The 26,999-nt window shown below is 40.0% G+C and overlaps 6 protein-coding genes across 7 annotated transcripts; 4 read left to right on the top strand and 2 right to left on the bottom strand.

The window, feature by feature from the left end:
• The first annotated feature begins 676 nt into the window (after positions 1–676).
• Positions 677–4,646, top strand: LOC140802501 (L-ascorbate oxidase homolog). 2 transcript variants are annotated; one of them, XM_073158025.1, is made up of 8 exons: positions 677–1,053; positions 1,158–1,267; positions 2,195–2,465; positions 2,777–2,879; positions 2,986–3,331; positions 3,548–3,913; positions 4,001–4,079; positions 4,161–4,646. In XM_073158025.1, the coding sequence occupies exons 1-8, from the start codon at positions 904–906 to the stop codon at positions 4,371–4,373; spliced, it is 1,638 nt and encodes a 545-aa protein (XP_073014126.1). In that variant the 5' UTR covers positions 677–903; the 3' UTR covers positions 4,374–4,646. The 2 variants fall into 2 exon arrangements, with proteins under 2 accessions (XP_073014126.1, XP_073014127.1); XM_073158026.1 differs by lacking the exons at positions 677–1,053; positions 1,158–1,267 and adding an exon at positions 1,664–1,788.
• Positions 4,647–8,534: 3,888 nt separating this feature from the next.
• Positions 8,535–10,260, bottom strand: LOC140802519 (uncharacterized). Its single transcript, XM_073158054.1, has one exon. It carries the CDS (start codon positions 9,750–9,752, stop codon positions 8,976–8,978), a length of 777 nt encoding a protein of 258 aa, XP_073014155.1. The 5' UTR covers positions 9,753–10,260; the 3' UTR covers positions 8,535–8,975.
• A 418-nt stretch (positions 10,261–10,678) lies between these two features.
• LOC140802518 (uncharacterized) lies at positions 10,679–15,393 on the bottom strand. The gene is made up of 6 exons (XM_073158053.1): positions 14,737–15,393; positions 13,487–14,143; positions 12,047–12,502; positions 11,532–11,704; positions 10,931–11,114; positions 10,679–10,831 (listed from the first exon to the last, which is right to left on the bottom strand). Exons 1-6 carry the CDS (start codon positions 15,148–15,150, stop codon positions 10,748–10,750), a joined length of 1,968 nt encoding a protein of 655 aa, XP_073014154.1. The 5' UTR covers positions 15,151–15,393; the 3' UTR covers positions 10,679–10,747.
• A 750-nt stretch (positions 15,394–16,143) lies between these two features.
• On the top strand, positions 16,144–16,991 carry LOC140802511 (nuclear transcription factor Y subunit C-3-like). The gene has a single exon (XM_073158044.1). The coding sequence runs from the start codon at positions 16,147–16,149 to the stop codon at positions 16,873–16,875; it is 729 nt and encodes a 242-aa protein (XP_073014145.1). The 5' UTR covers positions 16,144–16,146; the 3' UTR covers positions 16,876–16,991.
• Positions 16,992–17,940: 949 nt separating this feature from the next.
• Positions 17,941–18,850, top strand: LOC140802512 (uncharacterized). The gene has a single exon (XM_073158045.1). The coding sequence runs from the start codon at positions 18,016–18,018 to the stop codon at positions 18,688–18,690; it is 675 nt and encodes a 224-aa protein (XP_073014146.1). The 5' UTR covers positions 17,941–18,015; the 3' UTR covers positions 18,691–18,850.
• Positions 18,851–19,295: 445 nt separating this feature from the next.
• LOC140802521 (DNA repair protein RAD16) lies at positions 19,296–26,074 on the top strand. The gene is made up of 15 exons (XM_073158056.1): positions 19,296–19,423; positions 19,506–20,605; positions 21,398–21,520; positions 21,599–21,672; positions 22,235–22,295; positions 22,388–22,534; positions 22,665–22,750; positions 23,223–23,292; positions 23,886–23,981; positions 24,094–24,321; positions 24,839–24,943; positions 25,014–25,166; positions 25,347–25,435; positions 25,547–25,627; positions 25,707–26,074. Exons 1-15 carry the CDS (start codon positions 19,381–19,383, stop codon positions 25,777–25,779), a joined length of 2,529 nt encoding a protein of 842 aa, XP_073014157.1. The 5' UTR covers positions 19,296–19,380; the 3' UTR covers positions 25,780–26,074.
• Positions 26,075–26,999: the final 925 nt, after the last annotated feature.

Genomic DNA, 26,999 nt, shown 5'->3' with positions numbered 1-26,999 from the left:
TGTCGTGCTATTGTTCATAATTTCAAAAACTATCGTATAAATTATTTTCTCTTCAACCATGTAGACGAATATAAATTATATTCGTCTTTATATTATCACCCTAACTAAAAAGGCAATAGTGTTGTGTATACGTTATATGTTCAATTCTTCTTATCTTACTATCGAAAGTTGCGGCCAATCTATGTCATGGTAAGGAGTGTGTCCTTGTCTTTTTTTTCATTTGTGCTTGATTAGTGATTTAGTAGGGTGGGTCCTAGCTAGTGATACATTGCAGATGTGAACAGGATTGGTGGTTATAATTGTGATGCTTAAGTGGTTTCAGAATTCAAAAAAGGCCTCACGTGCCTATTCTGACAATAGTTAGAGCCTCAGAAAGTAAATGGGTTTTTACTGCCACCTATTTGATAACTGCTCCTCTCTTTTTTTTTATTCTGGACTAAAACATATTAGTAAATAAAAAAATAAATCATACTACTTACTAACATTAACAATGCACTGGCTTATTATGTTACAATTTGTTCCAGAATGTAGACCGTAGATGCCAACCACATTCACCCCTGTCACCGACTCATCTCCTTCTTTTACTCCCCCATCATCTTGTGACAGCTCACTCCTCTCTCTCTCTCTCCTTCTTCTCTCTTTCTCTTTACAAAAGGATACCCCACAACCCACACCCACAGGACGAAGCAACCCACTTCACAATCCACATTCACTACTACTACTAGCCTTTGTCTCCTTTCTCTCACACCACTATTTAGGGTGTGCTATACTACATTTGATTATATTAAATTAGATTAGATTATTTCCCTCTTCTTATTCTCTTCTTTTCCTGCCATTCTTGAGAAATACATCTTCACCATTTAGGCTACACCTGGAGGAAGTTGAGAAAGGAGGTAGTCTTCAATGGGCTTGTCTTCTTCTCCTTCCTTCCTCTCCCTATCCCTTCTTCTTCTTCTCCTCATCTCTTCCTCTGTTCGTGGAGATGATCCTTATCGCTTCTTCACTTGGAACGTCACTTATGGTGACATCTGGCCCATGGGCGTCAAACAACAGGTTTGTTGTGGTCGTCGTCGTTGTTACTTTTTGTTCTTGATTCTACTAAAGATGTTAACTTGTTAAGTTATTTTTTTCTTCATTTAAATTTTTGGGGAATGCAGGGGATTTTGATCAATGGGCAGTTCCCAGGGCCGCAGATCGAAGCAGTCACTAATGACAACGTCATCATCAACGTCTTCAATAGCCTCACCGAGCCTTTCCTCCTCTCCTGGTATTAATATGCTCTTATTTTGCCAAACCAAAAGGAAGGAAACAAAAATGCTCTTTTTTTTCCATTTATTTTCAAGAAACATTATATATGTAATAGATGTCCAAGATCTAGTGACATCCCAAAACTAGATTGAGTTTGGATCTTTTTACTCTTAACCCATCAGACTCCCGCCAAGACGAAAAAAAAATGACAGTCAAACAAATCTCACATTACTTGGAAGATGTTGAACATTAGTCTTAGTGTGACACTATTAGGATGGTACTATAGAATTAGGAGGAATTATCATTCACTGTGACATGTAATTTAAGAGTGACGAGTTAGATGAGTAATAAATATAATTAATTGCCGTGAAGTGTCGGCAGTAAAATATTTAATTAGTTGCCCATAAGGAAAAGGGTCCCACTGACCAGGTTGGGATTGGAGAAAGGAGCGATGACGCGGTTCTGTGATCTTCCAGGACAGAGAGGCATGCTCGAGATTCGAGTCACATGCCTGTCATCTTCTTGCTCGCTCAGAGAAAGGTGCAGGATAGAAGCATAAGATCTAGATTGGGCTACTATTTTAAGAGCAGCAGATAAAATAATCTATTATATTAGCAACTAGATTTGAAAAGGTTCGCTGGCAGAGGAATCCGATCCTCTAATTTTTTTTATTTTTTTTTTATTTTTTGCTTTCGTCAAAAAATTTAGTAAAGCCGCACTTGCAATTTGTAGGAATCATGAACTAACAGAAATTTTTTGTAAAGAGGACTTATTTAGTACTTAATGTACGCCATAAGATGTGCCGTTTGAGGATGCTAAAGTAAAAGGACTGATTCAAATCTAAGTGGAGCAGCATGGAATTCTATAAGACGACTATGGTAAATTGGTGGAAAATCTGGGTAAAACATGAACTATTTTTAACTATGGGTTGTTCATGCTTTTGCAGGAACGGAGTGCAGCAGAGGAGGAATTCATGGCAGGATGGTGTTTATGGCACCAACTGCCCAATTCCACCTGGGAAGAACTTCACCTATGTGCTGCAGATGAAGGATCAGATTGGCAGCTACTTCTACTTCCCTTCTCTTGCCTTCCACAAGGCTGCTGGTGGATTTGGCGGTATCAGAGTCCTTAGCCGCCCGATGATCCCTGTGCCGTTTCCTCCTCCAGCCGCAGATTACACTCTCTTGATTGGTGACTGGTTCAAGGCCAACCACACTGTAAGACCAAATGATCTAGAAGCTTTAAGTTGTTAGACAGTAGACTTATAAATTACAATGGTTATCTAACATGGTTAGATACCATGTTAGATAACCATATGATCTAAAAGCTTTAAGTTGTTAAGAGAGTGCAAACATGATGTACATGAACCATATAGTCTTCTTTTGATAATTCGTAGTGCATTTCCTTTGGATGCTATACATGTTTACTAGCTCTCCGTGTATGTGTTTGTGTATATGTGATATCATTCTGGTTTCTCTGGTAAAGAGTTTTTTCCATCATTATGATAAGAACTCTTTTCCTTATGTAGGACCTGCAATTTATGTTGGACAGTGGGAGGACTCTTCCCTTCCCTGATGGGCTTTTGATCAATGGCCGTGGGTTCAATGGAAACACATTTACAGTCGACCAAGGTACTTACAATCATCGGCTTGCGGTGTAGTTTCTCATTATTCATACTAAAATTATCTCACGGCAATACTTCATACAACTTTATCTCTAACACTGATCACACGTCAGGTAGGACTTACCGCTTTCGGATCTCCAATGTCGGAATTGCGACATCCTTGAACATAAGATTTCAGGGGCACACAATGCAACTTGTAGAGGTGGAAGGGTCTCACACCATGCAGAGCACCTACAATTCACTTGATGTCCATCTGGGACAGTCTTATTCTGTACTTGTCACAGCTGATCAGCCAGCTCTGGACTACAGCATTGTGGTGTCCACCAGATTCACTAGCACCGTGCTTACCACCACCGCCATCCTCCATTACAGTAACTCTGCAGGCAAAGCCACCAGCCCCATGCCCGGAGGACCTACAATTGAGATAGACTGGTCCCTCAACCAGGCCAGATCTATTAGGTATGATCTTAAGCATTCATATTTTATTGCAAATTATTTTATTTTTTCTACTTCCAATCCCTATTAATGCTTAGAGGGTTATATGCTTGAGAATTGAGATCATATGTCATCATCCATAATTGCCTGCCTAAGCAACAGAGCACATAACTTTTGCCCTTCAAGTTTTACTTTAATGTTCATAACTCGCTTTATTTTTTCCCTCCACCACGAACGCAGATGGAACTTAACAGCCAGCGGTCCAAGGCCAAATCCACAAGGTTCATATCACTATGGAATGGTGAACACTACCCGGACTATAAGGCTGGCGAACTCTGCTCCTGTCATTAACGGCAAGCAGCGCTACGCCGTCAACAGTGTGTCATTCATTCCAGCTGATACCCCACTCAAAGTTGCGGACTTTTACAAGATCTCTGGAGTATTCAATCTAGGGAGTATTCCTGATAACCCGACATTTGGTGGTGGTTATCTGCAAACATCTGTGATGGCAGCTAACTTCAGAGATTATGTCGAGATTGTGTTTGAGAACTATGAAGACACTGTGCAGTCATGGCATATTGATGGATACTCCTTTTGGGTTGTTGGGTATGATAATTTTTCCTTCAGATAATTTGTGCACCTGCTGTTTACCTTTGGTATCCCTTCTAATTATTTAAGAGAGTAAATTTGCAGAATGGATGGAGGACAGTGGTCATCAGCAAGCAGAGATGGCTATAATCTGAGAGATGCTGTTGCTCGCTGCACTGTTCAGGTATAGTGGACTGCACTGCTAGTTTTAGTACACAACCACACAAGTTAAAGTTCTTACAATCTCTTAATTTCCTGTTTACAGGTGTACCCCAAATCATGGAGTGCCATTTACATGCCTTTAGATAATGTAGGAATGTGGAATATAAGATCTGAAAACTGGGCAAGGCAATACTTGGGGCAGCAGTTCTATCTCCGTGTATACTCTCCGGCAAATTCATGGAGGGATGAGTACCCGATCCCCAGGAACGCTCTACTCTGCGGTCGGGCATCTGGTCGTCGAACTAGGCCACTCTGATTTGGGTTACCTCCGATATTGTCGTCATGTCACGAGTGGGTGACAGATTATAATTGGAGCTAACATCATCTCAGAAGTCTATGCAAGCATTTAGGAGCTCAGCTCGAGCCTGTATTCTTATTCAAATTAGAACTTTAGTTTAGTTTTCCTGCCTGCTGCTATATTTTCTCAGTATCGTCTGCCAATCCTTTTCTTGTACGTGATAAACCTATTTATTTGTACTGAGATCGATAAGGAATAAGCTTAAATCTGTTGTAATCTAAATGTTCAATGGTGAGTTATCATGGAAATGATCATTGTCTCCCTAATGAAGTAGGTGCCAGATTCATTTCTAGAACCTTTGCATCCAAACATTATTATATCATCATATGTCACTGCAGGAGAAATTATTCGATCTAATCATGGCTTCAGTTGATTGAAAAGGAGCTTCCGACTCAAAGGAGCAATTTTTGCAACTGACTACTAATAAAGCATGTTGTTTCATGCAATTAATTCAATGGCCAAAGCTACATAATTAATTCGGTGCAGAGGACTTTTATCTGCCTCTGTTCTTTGCCATTGACTTCTGTTTGTTGTCAATGCTTTCTTTCTTGTCCTCTGCAGTGTTAGACTGCCGCTGTGATGCTTCTTCCTCCTCTGTACTAGATGCTTGCAAGTCCTTCATTACCATTTGTGGCACAACAAAGTTGGCAATCCAATATAAAAAGAGCATGAAAGCACTGCATAAATATATAAAAGTAAATGTACTCCATGAGATACAATATGGGGTCATTAATTATAACAGCCTTATGATGTCCCCAGTTGGAGAATTCTCACCCGACTGGGATCAAGCCCGAGATGTCGCCTCCCGTGGCCGTAGAGTTCGCCGCAACGGTGAGAGCGTCGTTGAGAGCGCGAGCTCGAAGGCGGCGAGGATGAGAAATTAAGGGTTGTCTTGGCTTGGTTTCTCCTCTGCGGATGATCTGTAGTGCACTTGCTCTTGTTGGTCTGGTAGGATGGATTCTGAACAAGGGGTGAGAGGAAGGAGATATGGGTGGAGAACTAACGGCCTCCATAGTTATGTTCACTATGAACGGTAGTGTGAGAGTGTGAGCTCTGTGGATAATGTTTATATGTGGGTGGAGAGCCTTGAGATTCGTGTTAGATCAGAGCCATAGGCCTGCATCTGGACCTGAATGAAGCCCACAAGCCCAAGAGCCGTATCAGGGCCTGGTTAAGAGATACCACTTCTCTTTCTTCTAAAATGACCAACTAGCCAATACAAAAGTCATGCAATGTAAATTTTGTACGTCCCTGACTTTTTAATAACCGGTGCCTTTAATGTCTCCATGAACTGATGAACTACAACTTTAGAAGGCAAGCAGCTGTGATCTTCTAATAGCTGTTGTTAGAGCGGCGGTCGGTTTCCATTAAATCCTCAGACATGATCACGGACAAAGTGATCACAATTTGTTATGTACCCACCAATGCTATTAAATCATCTCAACCGTCTCCTACACTTCACTTCCTATATAATCTCCACTTCCCCCCCTCCATTCTTCACACAATCACACTAGAATTGAGACAAAGATGGCCAAGCTATTCCTCCTTGTTCTCCTTGGTGCTCTCCTTTGCACCTCCAATGCAAGGAAGCTGGTGAGCAAGGAAGAATTTAACGATCAGAAGTGGCGTCACCACGGCGGCGGGCTCGGTGGCGGCGGGGGATTTGGGGGAGGTGGCGGCCTTGGTGGTGGTGGAGGATTAGGGGGTGGAGCTGGATTCGGCGGTGGTTCTGGGCTCGGTGGTGGCGGTGGGCTCGGTGGTGGTGGTGGGCTCGGTGGTGGTGGTGGGCTCGGGGGTGGGCTCGGAGGCGGAGCTGGAGGTGGTGGCGGCGGTGGGCTCGGCGGGGGAGCCGGTGGAGGTTTTGGAGGTGGTGCGGGTTTCGGAGGTGGAGCCAGTGGCGGGCTGGGCGGGGGGTTCGGTGGAGGATTTGGCGGCGGAGCTGGCGGTGGTTTTGGCGGTGGAGCAGGAGCTGGAGGTGGACTTGGTGGTGGCTTCCCTTAACTGTTTCGGATTATAAAGCAAAGTTCTTCGGTGTGTGTTAATTTCTTCTATTATGTGATTTCCATTCTCAGTGTGATTATCTTGTTTGCTGTACTCCACTCTTTGAATAAAGTTTATTGTGTCTAACAATGGGTTGTTATTATCTTCATAAGTTACGTAGCGGTGCATTGCATGCATGTTTATACTTGAAGCATGCACGTGACTTAATCTCCTCACCTCTTAATAATAAATTCTGACGTGTAATAGAGAAGTTCATATGGAGTAGAGATCAAGTTGCATGGGATTATCACCTGAAATTCATATATTAAACCTGCATGACCTGCTTAAAATATACGGAAGTCTTGATCATTTCCACGAATGATTTGTTTCTCAAAGAATATTTATTTCATCCATTTAAAGCAGCAAAAGAAAAAAAAACGCTTAATGGACATCTATTATCTATTAATTTTTAAATATTGAGCAATAAATTAATTCCAAACATAACATTTTCTGAAACCTTAAAACTTAATTACATAGCACTGTTCGTCTATAAACATAAAAGATACACGTATCACATTGATCGTCATCGTATCTTTATTTTCTTTTTTCGTTTGGAGATTAAAGGGGATTAAACCCCAATTAGACTTTAAACATGTATGGCACCGTAGTGGTAGAGTCGAAGCTTAATAAAAATTTCTTCCATCGTACTCCTTATTTTTCTCGATCAAACTTTACAATATGTGTGCGTAACGCGTGCTTCAGTTTCCACTTTGACTATTTTATATCCACAAATTAATATTTCTCCCACTAATTTGTGAGGCCACATTATATCATTTCATTCCATATAACTAGAAAACTAAAATTCGTACAAAAATTCGTCCCTACCCCCAATAAGATGAGAGCTATCGCATTAATGCAAAAAGGAAATGAAGATAAAAATACTTCAAGTAGTTATTTTATATTTTAATACATATTTAAGTTATTATTTAATATTGGGATCAGTTATAAATTTTTCGGATGTTTTAGTCTTATGATTACTAATATATATGATTATGTATTTGAGTTAAGAAAAGGCCAACTTTTATTATTCGTAGGATTATTTTTTATTATTAAGTAGTGATAATAAAATACTAAAAAGTTGTTCACATTAAACATCTCTTTTCAGATTTTGAATTAAGAATTATAATATTTGATTGTCACTCATAGGGGATGAAATTAGAAAAGAGTTTATAAACGAATTTTATGTCAAGCTTGTTACTTATAACTAATTTGGCACTATATCTTCAGCTTTTATTCTAATTTGTTCAAAGAGCCTAATAATTTGTTGTAATGCTATCATAAAGTAAAATCTCGACAAAACTATTATAATTTTTAGTGTACTTCTAATAAATACAGTATTATTTTTACTATATTAGATGTAACAACTGGTTTAGCATTTTCAATACGTTGAATATATTTAATATTTTCTTTCCATTTTAATACTTTTGCTTCTCCCCTCAGTAAAAATCCTGGCTCCGTCGTACTGATCCCACATTTGCTTCAAACTCAGGCATGACGTCTTAATTGAACTATTTTACCCCCACAAGTTAATAGAAATAAGCTTCTCATCAATGCTTGTGAAGTTATCTATGAAACTCTAAACTCTAACAGTGACCATGTGAAACTATAAAATATATAAATTATTATTTTTAATAATTAAAATTTATAGAGTAGTTAATTAATTATCAATATGAGTTTAAATTCATAGGATTTTGAAAAGCGATCTAATGATTACCTAGAAATAGATACATAGGTAATCATTAGATCGCTTTTTTTTCGTTTAAAAAGAAGGGATAAAAAATCTCAGTTATGCGAGGATAAGATACCCTTTATCCATTACAGCGACAGGGCAGCGTTGAATTCTGACGAATTGTTTCTTGTATAAAAGTCAAAGCCGATCATAAATGGTTAACGTCGCAATAGTCAACAAGTCAATTGCCGACATGTGATCTTACAACCCCCACCTGTTCTTTGCACCACTGCCTCACTGGATGATGATTTGATAGGTTGTTGGCAGATGGTTGAATGCTTATTAATGGCAAATCCCAACATAATCACGTAGAACTTATCATCTCCACTTAAAAGTCTATTAAGACAGCAGAAAGAAACTTGTATAGATTACATTGCATCATCTCTACACATGCAAGCTTTAAATGTTCCCGCTACTCTCAACTGCTCGAACGCGGGCCGTTACTGCATGGATTGCACTGAAGTAAATGCTTAAAGGCAAGTGGGTAGACGGTAACATGGCGACTTTAGCTTATAAATAGAGGGAGAAGGGCATTGGCTTCAAGGCATCGAGAAGTTGTAGAAGTGAGTGAAATGGGTAACTCTAAGAGATCCTTCTCTGTGTTACTTCTTCTTCTTCTAGGTTTAGCCACTCAGTTGAGCACTGTCGTACACGCACATCACTTCGATGGACCTCGACGATTTGGCCGTGACTGCCGCTTCGGACGGTGTAGAGGTGGTTTTGGTCGAGGACCGGGTCTCGGAGGTGGTTTCGGAGGTGGTGGTGGATTTGGAGGAGGTGGCGGCGGAGGATTAGGTGGTGGAGCTGGTGGTGGTGTTGGCGGTGGAGTTGGCGGGGGTGGAGGTTTTGGTGGGGGCGGCGGCGGTGGCCTTGGAGGTGGAGGTGGCCGTGGAGGAGGTGTCGGCGGTGGCGCCGGAGGTGGAGTTGGCGGTGGTGGAGGCTTTGGAGGAGGTAGTGGTGGTGGCGCTGGCGGAGGAGCTGGAGGAGGAAAAGGTGGAGGTTTTGGAGCTGGTGGAGGGGTAGGTGGTGGCGCTGGAGGTGGAGTTGGTGGTGGAGGAGGCTTTGGAGGAGGTGGTGGCGGTGGCGCCGGTGGCGGAGTTGGAGGAGGCAAAGGTGGAGGGTTCGGAGCTGGTGGAGGAGTAGGCGGTGGGGCCGGAGGTGGAGTTGGTGGTGGTGGAAGCTTTGGAGGAGGTGGTGGCGGTGGCGGTGGCGGTGGCGCTGGTGGCGGAGTTGGAGGAGGCAAAGGTGGAGGGTTCGGAGCTGGTGGAGGAGTAGGTGGTGGCGCCGGAGGTGGAGCTGGTGGTGGTGGAGGCTTTGGAGGAGGCGGTGGTGCTGGTGGTGGAGTCGGAGGTGGCCGTGGTGGAGGATTTGGAGCTGGTGGAGGAGTCGGCGGTGGTGCTGGAGGCGGTGGCGGCTTCGGTGGAGGCAGCGGCGGTGGTGCTGGTGGTGGAGTTGGAGGTGGCCGTGGTGGAGGATTTGGAGCTGGTGGAGGAGTCGGCGGTGGAGCCGGAGGAGGAGTCGGAGGCGGTGGTGGCTTTGGTGGAGGCGGCGGCGGGGGAGGTGGACATTAAGCTTACCCTTCTCCCCTACTTGATGTCCCTGCTGCCGATTTATTGTTCCAGCAGTGTGTTGGAATATCTATAAGATTTTTGCTTCTAGTCGTGGGCTTTGTAACTTGTAATAAAGAGTGATGAGTGGGATCTGTATTATTATTTTACTTCTGCTAGTATATGCTATTTAATTCCTTCTAATATATACATAAATATGTTGCATAATTTTTTCTCCCACGACCTATTCAAGATGATTAAATTTATTCATAATAATAACCACCAAAATTTTCATCACTTTATGTGAATTTTTCCTAATCTCATTTTCTACTTACCTTTTCTAATCTTTTTCCGTAATTGTTAAGAGCTTTTTTTTATCATTAACCAACATCAATTAGGCTAGAGTTGAAACAAAGGAAACTAACAGAAAGTCTTAACATGTTTATTTCAAAACCCAAAACTAAAATTTCAAGCCATAATTACCAGACCATTGAAGTTATTGATTGATGTATAACAAATGCCCCTCAACAATTCCTTTTTGTGGCTAACCCGATGTGTCTTACCAACTCAGTACAAAAGTCATGAGCTGACTTCCCCCGTGACTGTCAAAACTAATAATCTCTCTATAAACATTAGAATTAATATTTAATAAAAAAATATAATCTATATTTTTTTTAGAAAGAATCATTTAATTATTCAATTTATAGACGGAATAAGACTGACCCTTTCATCCGACATAGAATAATCTACGGGCTCATAATCTACATATATATAAAAGAAATCCTTGTTGAGCAACAGAAGAATTTAAGATGAATAAATTCAAGCAATGAACTATCTATCAGTGACTATTGATGCTCAGCTGCATGAAAAATATAAAGCACTATCAAGTACCAAGAGTCGTACCTCAACCTTGCAAGGAGATAAAATTTAGCACCAAGATTTACCAATTTTAGCGAATAAAGAATAATTTAATCAAAATTGTGATCGGATTGTTACAGACAATTAAACATTACAGGTCATGAGGTTGACAATTCAGTGGAATCCTTGAGCGTCTTTCGAGCCCGCCAGTGGACAGCACTAGCCGTTTCAGAAGTTCCCAACTATTATCATGTGAAAGAACATATCAGAAAAATGAAGGGAAATAGGAAAAAAAAACTATAAATCGCAAGCTAAAGAAATGAAAATAAAAGAAAAATAACCTTAATTTCCATTGTATAGTAATTCCTCCATAGCTCTCTGTCTTGAGAATAAATGCCTAGAGCCGATTCATATAATTTGCGAACATTTGCGAGGGCATCCTTACCTCCAATACATGCAAGGTTCCATTCCAGTTCGATACAATGTTTAAAGAACTTAATACTTGGATGAGGTAAACCTAAAAGTCTGCAAAACATGTGGATGAGTTAGCAATATCATAAATAAATCTTTATTGTATATAAGTGTTAAAATATTTATATAATTTGGGGGTAACTTGGCTCAATCTATTATTCCATGATAGCAGATTGATCTTTATTCATGGTTTCCTTTTTACCGAACAAAATCCTACAGGTTTGATTTAATGGGAAGGTTGAAATGATAAAAGATCAACCGAAAACAGGCAAACACTTTATGGACCAGTGGCAGAAGCATCTTATAACCACTCAATCATCATGAGTAATAATGCAAAACTTAAATTCGCATTATTGACAGGGATGCAACTTTAACCAGTTTAAATATGTAAAACAGAATTGTGGCTTGTTTTCTACAGGTTAAAAGGAACAAGGATAATTCGGAATTCACTGGCCATAAATTTAAACATACCGCTTATAAATCTCTCGTGCATGCTTAATACCATTTTTTTGGAGGACCCAGCTTACAACAGCTGAAGATATGGAAGCTCCACACTCGCTTCCACCAGCTCTGGCCAATGATATTATCATGCAGTTCACCAACTCATCAAAAAGTTCTTTGTTGCTTGAGAATAACTTCATGGCCTGATATACAAGTAATACCAATTAAATGAAGAAATAGTACACATGTGTTGATAAAATGGCGTAGAGTTTATTAAATTCATATGATTTTCTTGAATTATGCAATTAACTATTAATATGAACGAAAAACAAAAACAAAAATCTATAATCTAGCATGCTGATGCAAGTATCGGTGAAAGATAAAAGTATGAATTGTGATTCATAAAAGCTGAGGCAAGTATTAGTCAAAGATGAAAGTAAAAGACTTTCATAAAAATGTCAAGGAACATTTACCGTACCAGCTTATTTTATGATAAGTACTACACATAATAATGAAAGGCAGAGAAGTAGGAGTATGTCAGTTACCATAAGCCACAAGTTCTCAGCTTCAGTAATGGGTAGTTTACTCAATGCATTTTTAAGGAGATGAAAGACAGAAGCCAAGTTATCCTTGCTCAAGGAAGAAGATTTTTTTGTCAACCATTTTATCTCTATGGAACTTCTGAGAAACCATAACTTTGCAGCAACTGAAAGTGGACCGCTGCAAAGCTTCTCTGCAAGATTCTTAGCTTCCTCTAGTCTCCCAGTTTGCAAGTAAAATGAGACATACTGGCAGGCAAGATCCTCGGTAAGGCATTTGCTTAATTCAGCTTTTTCATATACCTTCAGTGCAGATGAGGTGAAATCTGAGGTATCAATGCCAGCATCATGGAGCAGAGAAATAGAATCTTCTCTGTCAGGAAATAACATGTCGACCCAAAACTTGGCATACAGAGTAAACATCTTGACAGTTGGCAAAAGCTTAATAGCCTCCTCATAAACCTAGTACATTTGATAGCAAACCAGAGTATTGTAAAAACAAAGCTTTCATATTCATATTTTCTCTAAAGGGACAAAGAAAATGCAGAAACTTATCAAACACAAAAAATAATCACTGGTAAGACTATATATTGTTGGATCTACACACAGATGATAAGCTAACAATTCTCAATACAATCGACATAAATTAGTAATCCAGTGCACAAGTTTTGCATGTAGAATAGTAAAAACTAAAAAGGATGGGTTTATTATCAATCTACATCTATATAATGCAAGATATCTGAAACAAGGGATGAATTATTTTCACGTTACCTTCCACCAAAATAATGGAAGTCATCTTGTAGTATTGCAGTGATTACTATTTATTATATTTTGGTTCCACCATGACCTTCCACAGAGAGAAAGAGAGCAAAACATTGACCACATTTGATAGAATAATTATGAATTTATGAGATCCAATTCAAGACCAAGAAAAACTCAAAATTCAATTTAAAAAGTATTCTAAAAGAAACAACAGCTGGTCCTTCTGTGACTCTGCCCCAACTAATTAAGTATCAGGTCCACTACGAACATAATATTTCAAATATGTAAATTTTGCTAATGTAAATTCTGCAGGATACTACTTTGTTCACCTTAACATCACTATAAAAAGAAGATTCTGAAATAAAAATGATCATTAGGGCATCTTCTTATGAAACTGAGGTGCGATTACTAATTAAAATATTCAAGGCCATGCATGAGAAACACACTAACAAAAACAAAGCCTTTATAGGTCCAAATATTTGGGGTCATCTATATGGATCATTTTCTCTAATCTCAATTTAGGGCATCAGTTTGTGCAAATCAAGATCTAAAATACCAGTTCCTACAAATTCCTCACTTGTCAGGTTTGGCCTTCCCCTCCCTCTTACGAAATATTCTATTTGTGCATGAGAAAGCATAATTGATATAAAATGTTATTACAATATAGTATGAGCAATCTCCCACCTGAACAACTCTGTTAACCTTGAAGATAACTTTTTCCTCATTTAAATCATTGTGATTCACGGCATCACCAATTTGAAGCCTAGCGATCCAATCCCAATAGTGTTCATCATCTGAGAAATCTTTCTTGAGATCATCCATTATCTCTACCTTCAATTCATCGGAATGAGCTAGGTCTATACTATCCAATATTTCCAAAAACCTTTTTCGCAAGCTCATGCTTAATGGAATATCCTCTATGGCTTTGTGATATATAGTTTGAAGAATCATTGAACCTTGCTGCCAGAATAAGTCTTCTTTCTTCTGCAAGTCACCTTCTTCAACAACTCTTCCCTCAGCAGCCTCTTTTCCTTCATTCAGTGGCATATACAAATCCTTGTTTTCTTCTTTCCAATCTTTAGTGACACCATCACCATCCCCTTCCCATGTCTTCACATCCTCCCCAAGAGCAACCTTCCGAGCCTTCAACTTATTCAGATAAGTGAGCTCCATACGAAGATATTCAATCCATAGATCCTCTGACTTTGGACAAGTCCTGAGACCTCTTTGCATGAGAGCACGAGCAGCTGTAACATTTAAGTTCTGATCAAACTCCCATGCTGCAGCATATATCCAAAGTCCAGGGACCTTCGGATGGTATCTAATTGCATCAGCTAGCACCTGCAAATGCAATGCAATTCACAGTCTAATCAGGAAAAAGAGATGTATTTACTATCACCATCATAATTTGAGAAGAACCAATGTAACTATTCCATTATCAGTGAGAGCCATGAGCCATGAGCCATGAGCCATGAGCCATGAGCCATAGCAACCTTTACTATGTATTAATAAGAAACGACCGCGATAAGCAGCTTAGGTAGCTAAAATCTTAAAAAACAAAATCCACGAAGGTCTGAGCTTTGTTAGCTGCTTGATTTGCAAATGGCATCAACGCAATGACTTATTTTCCGAGTAAAGGAAAAGGTCCTTTTTCTATATCTATAACTACCGCACTTGAGGAAAATCAAATACCTATTCTTTTAAAACCATCGCAATCTATACTTCATAGCAATAAGCAAATCAAAGAATGCTGTTGACAACAAAGCCAAAATCATCAAACTCCAGAGGAAGACAAGAAACAATCCAAGATTTATAAAAGAATTGAAATGTAACTCGCGGAAACCAGCCGAACTCACTAACATTCCATCAACAACAATCTCCAAAGGTCTCGACTTTTATTCTAAAAAAAAGACCAAACCAGTCAGCTTTCTTACCTGCTTCATCCGCCCATGGCGACGCTCCCTGCAAAACTCGAGATACCGAAACCAGAGATCCAAATCCCCCTTATACCTCACCACCGCCGTCCTGAAAATATACAGAATCCTCAAAACCCCAGCGACGTCCGAAATCGACTTCTTCCACTTCTTCCCCTTCTCACCCTCCTTCTTCCGGAGCTCCCCGATGATTGCGCGCTTGCGGAGGTCGCGAAGCGCGTCGAGCTGGACCTCGTAGTCGACGAAGGCGAGATAGTCGAGCTTGAGAGGGGAAGGGCGCTTGAGGCGGTACTCGAAATCCCGGCGGCGGCGGACGATCTCGGCGATCTCGGCGCGGGAGAATAGACCACGGCGCTCGAGGTCGTCGAGCTCGTCGGTCATCCGCTCGAGCCGGAACTGGACGACGTCCGCCATCTTTGCCTGCTCTCGCGGAGAGAGAGAGAGGTTTGGGGTTAAGCCGTTGAGGGCGTGAGTTCGAGATTGAGCTCTTTTAGGGTTTAGCGGAGACGGGTCGGATCAGAGAGGATCCGAATAGAGTACGGGTGAAGATGGATTAGAATCGTTAGATATTAATCCGATCCGGCCCAGTTCCCGTTTCCAATTTTCATCAGATGTGCACCTAAATCTGTCTTCATCGTATGATATGTTTACATATTTGAGTAACACTAACATATGGTAGCTAGTTTTTCTATACATTTAAATTTTATATTTATATATATCTTTTAAAAAAACTAATAAATATATGATTTTTCCTATTGTCCGATTGGAAGATTCGATCGCAAGGATTGGCCTAGGTGGACGCAGAAGATTCGATTAGATCCGACTCGAGTGGATCACAATGCGCTCGGACTTAGTCTTGCCTTTATGACGCAAGCCGTGCAAATTTGTGCTTTATCACAGTAAACTCTACTGTTTACCAACAGTGTTTTAATTGTTGCTCATCACAAGGCAAGGAAATTCCTCATTCGAGAAGGATAAAGCTTTTTGTTTATCTGTATCTGTATCTACCTCTCCTCAAGTTTTTGTTTTTTTCCCCTTCATCTCCATACTAATCACGAGACAGGATCATTGCGCAATGTCGACCGGCGATCATAACCAGGCCAGTATTTTTTTTTCTTTTTTTACATAAATTTCTGGATTAACTTGCATTTTAATTTGTTTATCTAATTCTTTTTTCCGAATGATACTAATCGAATTCTACATCAAATGTCCTTCAAAGCTGGCCAGTATTTGCCGTCTCTTTGATCTGAGCTTGCCTCTGCTGCTTCCTTCTTAAGATTTCATATCAATCTTAACCATATAATAATTTGATTATGATATGGCAAAGATGGAAAGAACCGTATAAATGGCTCTTATTTCGCAATATGTTCGTTTTTTTTTAATTCCTGCATGATCATGCAGCAGGTTAACATGGATGACCCTGGGCAAGGGCAAGCGGCAGTGATGGGAACAGTCCAAGCATCTTATATTCCCATGCCATATCAAGCCAACCAAATGCTCGGAACCACAATGCCAATCTCTGCTCCCGGCCAGCTGACTCCTGCCTCTCAGGCACAGCTAACTCAGCACCAGATTTCCTACCAGCAGATACAGCAGCAGCAGCGCCACCAACTGAACCAGACGCTGCAAGCATTCTGGGCAAGCCAGTATCAGGAGATCATGACAACCCCAGACTTCAAGAATCACAGCCTTCCACTCGCTCGGATCAAGAAGATCATGAAGGCGGATGAGGACGTGAGGATGATAGCAGCAGAGGCACCAGTGCTGTTTGCCAGGGCATGCGAGATGTTCATCCTCGAGTTAACGTACCGCTCTTGGGCCCAAGCCGAGGAGAGCAAGCGGAGGACGCTGCAGAAGAACGACATTGCTGCGGCAATCACTAAAACAGAGGTTTTTGATTTCTTGGTGGACATTGTGCCAAGAGAGGAGGTGAAGGAAGATACGGTGCTGTCCATTCCTAAAGAGGACACTAGTGACTCTCTTGCATACTACTATGTGCCTCATGTTGGATCTCTTGGAATGGTTATGGGTAAGCCTGAAGTGAACCAGAGCATGCTATATGCTCAACAGCCTCAGCCCTACTTTTCTTCTCAGATGATGAATCAGGAGCAGCAGCAGCAGCCCAAGGAAAGCTCCTAATTAATCTGGAAAATTTCAAATTAAGATCTGCTTAACATATAATTGTGCCTTTTTCTCATTGTTATCATCCTCCCTTTAAAAAGTTGGTTATATTCCATTCCATTTGTGACTTCTTTTTTGTATGGAAGGCGGCAATTACTACATATTATGCCTTGCATTTATGTCTTCTTAGTATTGAGAATTTATCTGAACTGATTGCCACATACTTGAAAAAAAAATAGGGAATAGTTAACAAAAAAAAAACTTGTCATGTTACACCTTGAATTTACTTCACCGAGACTATTTATACATTTCAGGTGGATTGAAGTGTGCCGAGATGTAGATTGCATACCTGATTTTATAGTAACCTGATGCTCATGTGAAAGCTAGCTGTTAACTTCCAAGTCCCATCCTAATCTGGAATTCTTTTCTCACTACTTTCTCATTGAAGCTTTCTTCATGATGAAGCTAATATGGAACTAATTAGTGCAAAAGAAAATATTCCTGTCTTTACTCTTGTACTAATTTCCGCCTCATGCTCTGTTCTTGGAGTATTCATAGTGTGAACTCATCGAAGCTCTTTAAAACTTAGCTAACATACTAGAGTTTATCACTCTAATGAACTATTTTATTACTACGGGCTACAAACTTACAATACCATGATTTTTATCCTTTAACCCACTGGATGCATGTCTTTGGTATTTGCTTCTGCCATTTGTCTACTAAATTGGACTCCAACTAATCTCATCCCCTCTCCATACTAGTTTTATCCATATCCTTTTTGACCACTTTTGCACCCTAACTAATTCACGATGCTAGAGTAAATCTAACCTCTGTCTGTGTACTATGGTCGAGCCAAAACGATCCACAACGAGGGTCTACATCATCTTTACAACCGGAAGTCCAGCCCATTGGACCTTTTAAGAGATATTGCGCATCTACCCAGAATAAAGTGGTCTGGAAGCTGGAAATTGACTAAAGTGTGGTGAAAGATGGCTTCAAATTTTCTAAAAGACTCTAGTTCGTATCACACCAAGAGGTTCTCTACGTTACTGTTAGGTATAGAAGCACAGCCTGAGAGTAGTAGTAATGCCTTATATATAGCTCACTAGGTTGAAGACTTTGATCCCATCACCACTAAGGTCTAAGGTCACCGTTTGCATGGACATGGCAATCTCCACTTCTTTTCTTTTGTTTATAACACATGCTGCGTTATGCATCTCACTTGTCCCCTCACTGGCCTATGCAAGAACACTACCCTTAGCTACCAATGGTAGCTTCCTCAACGATAGCAAGCGCTTCTCGTTGAAAGCCGGGGGTAGCGGCAGCGGCAGGGGTTTCGGCATAGGTGTGGGCCACAACGGACCGGAGATTACTATTGGAGCCGGCGGTGGAGTTGGAGGCGGAGTTGGGACTACTCGTGGAGGCGGTGCCAGTGCAGGTGGCGGGATCGGTGTCGGAGTCGGTATCGACGTAGGAAAGGGCGGGGTGAATGTGGGTGTCGGCGTAGGCGGAGGAGGCGCGGCTAGCGCTAAAAATGGTAGCGTAAATGTGGGGGGCGGCGGGGGAGGCGGCGTTGGTGTTCATATTGGGCGTGGCGGTGTGAGTGTGAGTGTTGGCGGTGGCGCTGGAGGTGGCGGAGGCAGCGGTGGCAACGGCGGTGGGGGATCGGGAGGCGGCAGTGGAGTAGGCAGTGCTGGAGGGGCGGTAGGGCGTGGCGAAGGTTATGGTAGTGCTGGTGGTAGTAGCGGAAGCGGCGGAGGGGGTGGAGAGGGGGCGGCTGGAGGAGCCAATGGTGGAGGCGGCGGAGGGGGTGGCGGCGGCGGCAAAAATTGATTATATTGTAGTCATGCATGGATTACACTATCTACAAGATTATAGCTGAGAAACGTCAAATAATCTTGTGATTATAAAGTTCGCTTTGTTATGATGTGTTTACTGGCATATCTGCAATTGTAATGCTCTTAATCAACAAGTATTATGATCTACATACCAATTGATTACTGTTGTTTAGAGCTTGCAATGGTTAAATTAACTGAAATTTATAAAAAAACCCAACATTCTGTTTTTACCATTATTTATATTCTATCAAATAGATATTTCTTATTAGAATCCAATTTTTTTTTTTAAAAATACCATAAGTTAACTTTAACCCAACAACAGAAACATTTCACTACTTGAAAATTTGAAAAAAGAAACTAAAATACTTAAAAAATATTTATTTGACTTTAAATTTAATTTTCTCTGTTATTTTTATCAATAATTAATTAAATTATTTATATAATATTATCAACTAAAAATATGAATGATAATAAAAAAAAAAAACTAAAAAGATGTTTTCAATAGATATCCTTAAATTAAGCTTGTGCCACGACTAGAGAATTCTCGCAACAATCAAAATTACATGTTTGCCCCTTCTCTGGGAGAAGCTTTCCCAGCAAGTTCCCGCCGATTCAGATACCCTCACATTAACATAACATCAACAAACCCTCCTCCAACTCCTCTTTCCCTCTCCAATTCGTTGCCATGTCTCGCAGTCGCAGACCTCGAAGCCCAAGGACCAATACAGGTAATCTCCGGCTTAAGAACCATAAAACTCTCTCTATCTCTTATCTTTCTTTCTATTCTCCTTCCATTTTGATCCCTCGCAGGTACGAGGAATGCAAAGCGCAGAAATACAACCTATCAATCCTCCTCCTCCTCCTCCTCCTTCTCATCGTTGTCATCATTATCATCCTCCTCCTCCTCCTCTTCGGAAGATGAGGACTTCACGACGTCTTCCGGTTCCTCCTCGGCCGTCGTCATCGGAGAATCCGACCAAGAAGACAACGACGTCAACCAACCGCCTCCGTTACTTCCTCCGAACCGTCCTCAGGTAATGGGAAGGTCTTGCAACAAGGAAAAGGAGAAAAGAGGGACATTGATGTGGGAGACGTGGGCCGCGGAGGACGAGAAGTGGCTTGACGCTTTCGAGGAGGAAAGATCCGATCCTGGCGAGCCTGCCGTTCCCGATGCCGTCGAGCCATCCCCCGACGTCCTCCTCCCCCTACTCAGATTCCAAAAGGAGTGGCTTTCCTGGGCTTTGAAGCAGGAGGATTCAGAAACCCGAGGCGGAATCCTTGCCGATGAAATGGGAATGGGCAAGACAATCCAGGCTATTTCGCTCGTTCTTACTTCTCGTTATCTACGATCAAGGAGCGTCGGAGGAGCGGTGAATTCTGGTATTCCGTCGAGCTCGGCCACTTCGCTTCCGAGGACGAAATGCACTCTAGTTGTTTGTCCAGTTGTCGCAGTGATCCAGTGGGTGGGTGAGATTGAGAGATATACACAGAAAGGGAGCGTGAAGGTGTTGGTCTTTCATGGGGCTAAGAGGTTGAACGCTAATTACAATTTCAATGACTATGATTTCATATTGACTACCTACTCCACAATAGAATCAGATTATAGGAAGAATATCTTGCCGCCAAAGAAGATGTGCCAGTATTGCCAGAAGAAGTTCTACCCTCCTCAGATGAGGGTACATTTGAAGTACTACTGCGGTCCCTCTGCCATGAAGACAGACAAACAAGCTAAACAAGTGAGTAAGAAAAAGAAGAACTTAATGGGAAAGAAGCAAGATGAACTCTTGGATTTCTTTAAAGAAGATGGCGGAGGAAAGAAGAAGGATGAGCAGGGTGATGATGCAATTGGCTCAACCAGTGTGAAATCAGCTCTCCACTCTGTTAGATGGGAACGTATTATTCTGGATGAGGTAACTTTTCTGCTTTGTCAACAAATCTGCTCTATTCTGATCTTATTTGGTGCTTGAGTCCTCATAGGATATAGGAGAGATGACTTATCCTTCATGACCAAGGTAAGAGTTTTGCTTAAGAGAATTACTTGTTCTAGTTAAGTTAATCTGGTGCTTGCTGATTACAACTTTTTCACAAAATACTTTGCAAATATAAATTGATAAAGAATGGCACGGATCAGATCAGTAGGAATTAGGAAAGACCATTCCGATTATGAATGAGTTTCGCGTCTGTCCTCCATTATTTGTGTATAATAAGGCTGTTACTTAATCTGATTCAAATTCTAAGAGAACTAAGTAGTTGACAGGTTCAAGATCAGAATGGATCTACATGGTAACTAGCTAAGAAATGAAGCTATACATTAATGACTTGCATGATAATCTCGTGCAAAAATTTGTGTTCTTCAGTATTATTTCATTATCTCTTGTGAGGGGAGCTAGAGGAAAGACCTTTACTCAGTTGCTTATGTCCACAGTGCTCCAACCATGAACTGTTGGAGAAATATGTACTTTATGGTAATTATTTGATTCTTCGCTGCTTATAGGATATAATAACCTTTCATAGTTTCATCTGGACTCATTCCATAGCAGGTATGGTCATTTTAAACATGTTTTTGGTAGCATATGGATAACTTTCCTGCTCTTTGTAATCCATAGTTTGGAATTTGCTGTTGTTTGTCAATATTTATTATTTAAGTAAGTCTTGTTTGTGGTATTAAAAATTGACTAGTTATCTTATAAATTTTGATGCAGGCCCATTTTATAAAAGATAGACGCTGCAATACTGCAAAGGCTATTTTTGCATTGGAATCAGAATATAAGTGGGCTCTAAGTGGCACTCCTTTACAAAATCGTGTTGGAGAACTTTACTCACTGGTCTGTGGTTTGACTTATTATTGAAGCAAATAACCATTCAAACTTTAGCCTTATGGATACCTGTTGTTTTTTAACCAGTTGCGGTTCTTACAAATCTTCCCCTACTCCTTTTACTTCTGCAAGAATTGTGATTGCAGAGTACTAGATCGTTGGTAAGTGCAGTACTGCACTTATATGGCTTTTCTCATTTCTGAACTATAATAGTGTTATTCTAAGTGCTGTTTAAAGCATTTAATTATATCTTAGTGTTTTTATATCCTTAAATAGTATGCTGTCTGCTTTAGTTGTATGCAGGAAGCAATAAAGCATAATCTCTGGAGACAATTTGTTTCCCTAAACCTTCAGGATTGAATACTATGTTCTTGAAATTACAATGAAATAGAAAAAAAGGAACAATAATTATCGAGTTGGTAGTGATATTATCTCCCTTTCCATGTAACTGGTAACTACTTGTTAATTGTCAAGTTTATGGTTCCTATGATTCTGTGAACAACAATCCTTTCCTGGGTGGAGTTTCAGCTTATGTGTATTCACAGTGAATCAATTCATCTTACTAGATCATATAGAGCTATAATGGATCAATCATCAAACCTATGAACACATCTCTTGGTTCCCTTATATTCCTAGGTTTTAGTGATTAATATGCTTTACCAAGTTTCCATCATTATTACAACAGTACTTCATTGACATGCTTTCATTTTTTCATCTCTGCAGTTCAAAAGAGTGCAGCAACTGTTCTCATTCTTGTGTTCGTCACTTCTGCTGGTGGAACAAAGTGAGTCTCTGTAGACAATAATAATAAATTCTTTTATAACAGTGCTTTTCTGGAATTATTTGCAATATCTAATTAGTTTTATTCCTTACCAGTACATCACTAAGCCAATTCAGGATTCATCTATGCTTGACGATGGCAAAAGAGCCATGATTTTGATGAAACATAGAGTTCTGAAAAGCATAGTACTAAGGCGAACGAAGAAAGGGAGAGCTGCAGATATTGCTCTTCCACCAAGAATTGTAAGTGTTTTTGTTTCTTCTTCCATTTATGAGAAGAAAGATTGTCAGGTTTGGCTTCAACATTGTGTCTTGCAAGCATTGTAACATTTAGTTACTTTGTTATATTTGTATGTTTTACTGATCATTATAGGTTACTCTGAGGCGGGACTCTTTGGACAAAGCTGAACAGGAATTCTATGAAGCATTATATACTCAGAGTCGCATAAAATTTGATTCGTGCGTCACTCTGCTTATTTTTGGATTTTCTTTTAAAATTGACAATAAATTTTCTTCTATCTGCTCAATGTTCCATTAGGAGGTTACATATGAACTTATATGCATTGTTTTTACAACCAATTTCTTGCTAAGAACATGAAATGCCTGGAATCGTATCTTCCAAGTCGAAACCTTAAGAGATTGATGTCTTAACTAGATTTGTTATGGTTTGTATAACTGCTTGCATGTTCTTATAAACTCATGGAATCTTTACATCTCTATGAGCTTCCTTGTATGTAAAATCTTGGATTATAAGTTGAATCAATTAAATCTGAAATAAATGATGCTATGGTTTTGTTTCATATTCAGCTTTTATGAGTCAACAACTTTGACTAAAGGATAATTATTGATTAAGCTTTTCTGTCCAATATTTCCTTTTCTTTCATTTCTCTGGGATATGTTCATATCTGACGACCACTATTTCTTTTTCCAGATATTTGTCTGCTGGAACTTTGATGAATAACTATGCTCATATTTTTGAACTTCTTACTAGATTGCGGCAGGTATTGTGTGTAAAGATATTTATTCAGATTTCATAGATCATTTTCTGCTTTTGACTACTTCACAAAGAGGTAGTTGTCATTGCTGATCTTTTCACAACAGTTTTGAAGGAACAATGATATTTTGTAAGATCATTCTCTGTGCCAATTAGCACAAGTATCATGTGCCAATCATGTCATATGGTGTGTCTCAATATGTGCCATGACATGAAAGGGGATCAATATTAGGAGTATGCCACCATACCAATGGTGAAGCAGCATGCCCTTTTGCCCACTGTCAAGAAGATTGATTAGAAATCTTAATAAACTTTATTGATGTTTTGCCTCTTTTTTATTTTATCTTACTTAGACTTGGGATCACCATATGTCATTACAATTGGCATTGTTGCTCCAAGAGTTGGTGCTTGATTCCTGGCCACTGATAGTTTCGCCTAAAGTCTACCTGTCTTGAGAAAAGTTGCTTCCTTTGACAGGGAAACCTTCATTCAGATACTTGTATTTCAGGAATTTTATTTTGGAAGTACATGTTCTATACTTCCATCCAGACTAGTACCTCATCTTACATTGTTTAGATCTGTTCTATCTTATGTTGCCAGGCAGTTGACCATCCATACCTCGTGATGTATGGAAACAGAGATGATAGTAAGAAAGACTCTTGTGGTATTTGTCACAATCCGGCAGATGATATGGTGGTGGGTTTTTTCTTTGTTTTCTTATATTGAAGTTCTGACCACTTTGGTGATGTTCAACTAAAGATATGAACTACTACGAGTTCTTTAGTCTTGCCTAATCTTTGTTATTCAGGTTACCTCTTGCAAGCATGTTTTCTGTAAGGGTTGCTTGATAGATTATTCCGCAAGTTTAGGGTGCATATCATGCCCGACATGTTCAAAACCGCTTACAGTTGACTTAACAACCAAGAACTTGGGAGAGTTGGTGTCTGGAGCAGCAAGAAAAGGTTTTAAGCGATCAGGAATACTAGACAAACTGAATATTTTGGACTTTAAGACAAGCACAAAGATTGATGCCTTGGTAAGACATTTTCATGTCTAATACTCCAATCTTCTTTTCTCCTTTGTTGTTGTCATTGATTTCGTGTTTTTCACTCCTTTTATTGTAATTGGTATGTCATGGATGTGGTAAAGTTAGAAAATAATATATTTTACTTGATTTCTCCATTTATGAGTTTCATTTTAGTTTTGATTGCTATTTTTATACTAATAGAAATTTGCTAGCCTGCATCTATTGGCATTTGCTGTATACATAGTCAACATACAGTGGTGCTAACTCACTAAACTGGAGCTTATGTCTTCCTCCAAGCAAGCACTCTGATCAAAATGAAGGTCCAATCCTGGGTTATTAAAATACCTATGCAGGGTATTCCTGAGGATCAAGGTCGAGAAACCCTGAAAAAACAGTATTAGAGTCCTTGATGATGATGTTTGCTGTCTTTTAAGTCTTTATTGAAGAGAAATAGAAATCCTTAAATTTTGCTAGATAGTTACTGGTGTAATTCTTTGGTCGCTAATGCTTTGCTTCTTGATTGTAGAGGGAGGAGATAAGAAACATGGTTGAAAATGATGGTTCAGCCAAAGGAATTGTATTCAGCCAGTTCACATTATTTTTGGATCTGATTAATTTCTCACTCCAGAAGGTAAGCTAACAAATGAGCATCCTTGTGCAATTTTTATACTTACTTGAATTAACACGTTGTGACTTTGCAGTCTGGCATTAAGTGTGTCCAGTTAGTCGGAAGCATGAGTCTTCCTGAAAGAGAGAAGGCAATAAGGACCTTCACTGATGATGTGGATTGCAAGGTTTTCCTAATGAGCTTGAAAGCTGGAGGGGTCGCACTCAATCTTACAATAGCATCACATGTGAATTATCTTCTTCCTTATGTTGCTCTATGTTTATCAAGAAAAATGGAGTTTTCTCTAATTATCTTATCTTTCCTTTTAACTGAAATAGTCCCATTTGATTTAGAAGGATGAGGAACAGAGATGTGTTCCCTGTTAGGTTGGTACTGATAATTTGGTGTCTTTTATGTATATATGTAGGTTTTCTTGATGGACCCATGGTGGAACCCAGCTGTTGAAAAGCAAGCTCAAGATCGGATTCACCGGATTGGACAGTATAAGCCGATCAGGTGCTCTGCAAAACTTTCATGACATTTGTTGTAGTGACTAATGACAGTACACTTGCCTCAGGTACTTATATTTCAAATTGGCTTCCATAATCCTCTTGACATGATTTTCAGAAGTGTGAGATTTGTGATTGAGGACACAATCGAGGAACGGATACTGAAGCTGCAGGAGAAGAAACAGCTTTTATTCGAAGGGTAAGGCAAATTTGTTGTTGACTTGCAGAGATCCTGTTGATGCTCAAGCTGATTGGGCACTGCTATGTTTTTCCTGCAGGACTGTTGGTGACTCTGCAGAAGCTATGGCAAGATTGACTGAAGGAGATCTGCGGTTCTTGTTCCAGAACTGAGCATTTTAATTGGTGTGCGCAGGAACAAGTAAGAAAACTGTAGAAATTGCAGAGGAATAGTTTATTGCTATCTGACTATTGGCCGGAAATAACTATGGTAGTTTTTGTCCTCCTGGTTAAGATTTCTACGCTTTGATCTGTGCATATGTTGTTGAAGATAAGCCTTCAATTTTGGAAGTTTGTCAGATAGTGGAGAAGGTATATGTACATAGAGATTACAACGTATATGTACATTATTCAGATTGACTGATGACAAAGTAATTGATCGTTGAATTTCAACCGCTTATGGCTAAATGTCAGAACCTCAGTCAGAGTCTATTTATTTAGAAAAGAATCTATTCATTTATTTATATTGGTAAATTCCTTGAGGAATTTTAGAGTTCCATACCCATCAACCTGATCATATATGCATGTACGTGTACATGCCAGCTATTGCTAAACTTTCGTGATATTTGCTCTCTAAATATCACCTCCGCATGGTCTACACTTGTGGTCTTCAATATCGATTAAGAGACTAAATAGGAGATGGGCAGCGTGGAAACTGGAAAGTGATAGCTCGACTAAAATTAGCAAGCCTTCTACTAATGCATCCAAGAAGAGCCTTGTCTGCACTTGAAAAGACCTTCAAACTACCCATTTTTTATGCTGAACCTAACAACTCTATGAAAGGCATACTTCTCCTAACTTACCCTACATAATGAACAGACCGTAATTTCCCAACACGACCTTCCAGCTCTTTTCATACTCTCTCTAGATCACCTTCCACGTAGTGCCCTCTTCGTTCTCTCCAAAACATTCTCAGATACTGGCAGCAAATTTTCCGTCGATGTGAGCTTTCTACATTGTTATGATGTAACCCGATTATTTGTTGAGAGACCTGGAGTTCAAATCTCTTCGGCAATAACAACCTTTTATGACAAAAACATGATCAAATCTCTTTTGCCTGATTAGGTCCAAAATATCATTAATTTAGCCGGGGGTGCAACCTCGTAACAATTGGACTACGATTATTATTGCAATGGATATGGACCACTAACACATTTATTACTTAAATTTCTCACACTAGATTTTGGGCACATGTCACATGCTTAGAGGTTTCTAACTCTTATTTTACCATTAACAAACTAGGATAGGAAATGGTTCATGAAGGATTTTATTCTCTAATCAAAAGAAACACACAGCTGTCTACCGGAAGGGTTATGCATGCACGTCTTTATCGT

The sequence above is a fragment of the Typha latifolia genome, unplaced genomic scaffold (genome assembly GCF_019914945.1).
Source record: "Typha latifolia isolate L0001 unplaced genomic scaffold, TyphaL0001v2 contig_23, whole genome shotgun sequence".
NCBI classification, from domain to species: domain Eukaryota; kingdom Viridiplantae; phylum Streptophyta; class Magnoliopsida; order Poales; family Typhaceae; genus Typha; species Typha latifolia.
This window is presented reverse-complemented; position numbering and strand designations above follow the sequence as displayed.

Coding starts and splice junctions, on each gene's coding strand:
- LOC140802501 (XM_073158025.1), top strand. CDS start 904: ATGGGCTTGTCTTCTTCTCCTTCCTTCCTCTCCCTATCCCTTCTTCTT. Junction 2,880..2,985: donor CACATTTACAGTCGACCAAG/GTACTTACAATC, acceptor ATCACACGTCAG/GTAGGACTTACCGCTTTCGG. Junction 4,080..4,160: donor TTGCTCGCTGCACTGTTCAG/GTATAGTGGACT, acceptor TCCTGTTTACAG/GTGTACCCCAAATCATGGAG.
- LOC140802519 (XM_073158054.1), bottom strand. CDS start 9,752: ATGTCCACCTCCCCCGCCGCCGCCTCCACCAAAGCCACCACCGCCTCC.
- LOC140802518 (XM_073158053.1), bottom strand. CDS start 15,150: ATGGCGGACGTCGTCCAGTTCCGGCTCGAGCGGATGACCGACGAGCTC. Junction 12,503..13,486: donor AGGTTAACAGAGTTGTTCAG/GTGGGAGATTGC, acceptor CAAATGTACTAG/GTTTATGAGGAGGCTATTAA. Junction 11,705..12,046: donor CTGAGAACTTGTGGCTTATG/GTAACTGACATA, acceptor CTTGTATATCAG/GCCATGAAGTTATTCTCAAG.
- LOC140802511 (XM_073158044.1), top strand. CDS start 16,147: ATGGATGACCCTGGGCAAGGGCAAGCGGCAGTGATGGGAACAGTCCAA.
- LOC140802512 (XM_073158045.1), top strand. CDS start 18,016: ATGGACATGGCAATCTCCACTTCTTTTCTTTTGTTTATAACACATGCT.
- LOC140802521 (XM_073158056.1), top strand. CDS start 19,381: ATGTCTCGCAGTCGCAGACCTCGAAGCCCAAGGACCAATACAG. Junction 19,424..19,505: donor AAGCCCAAGGACCAATACAG/GTAATCTCCGGC, acceptor GATCCCTCGCAG/GTACGAGGAATGCAAAGCGC. Junction 25,628..25,706: donor AAACAGCTTTTATTCGAAGG/GTAAGGCAAATT, acceptor TTTTTCCTGCAG/GACTGTTGGTGACTCTGCAG.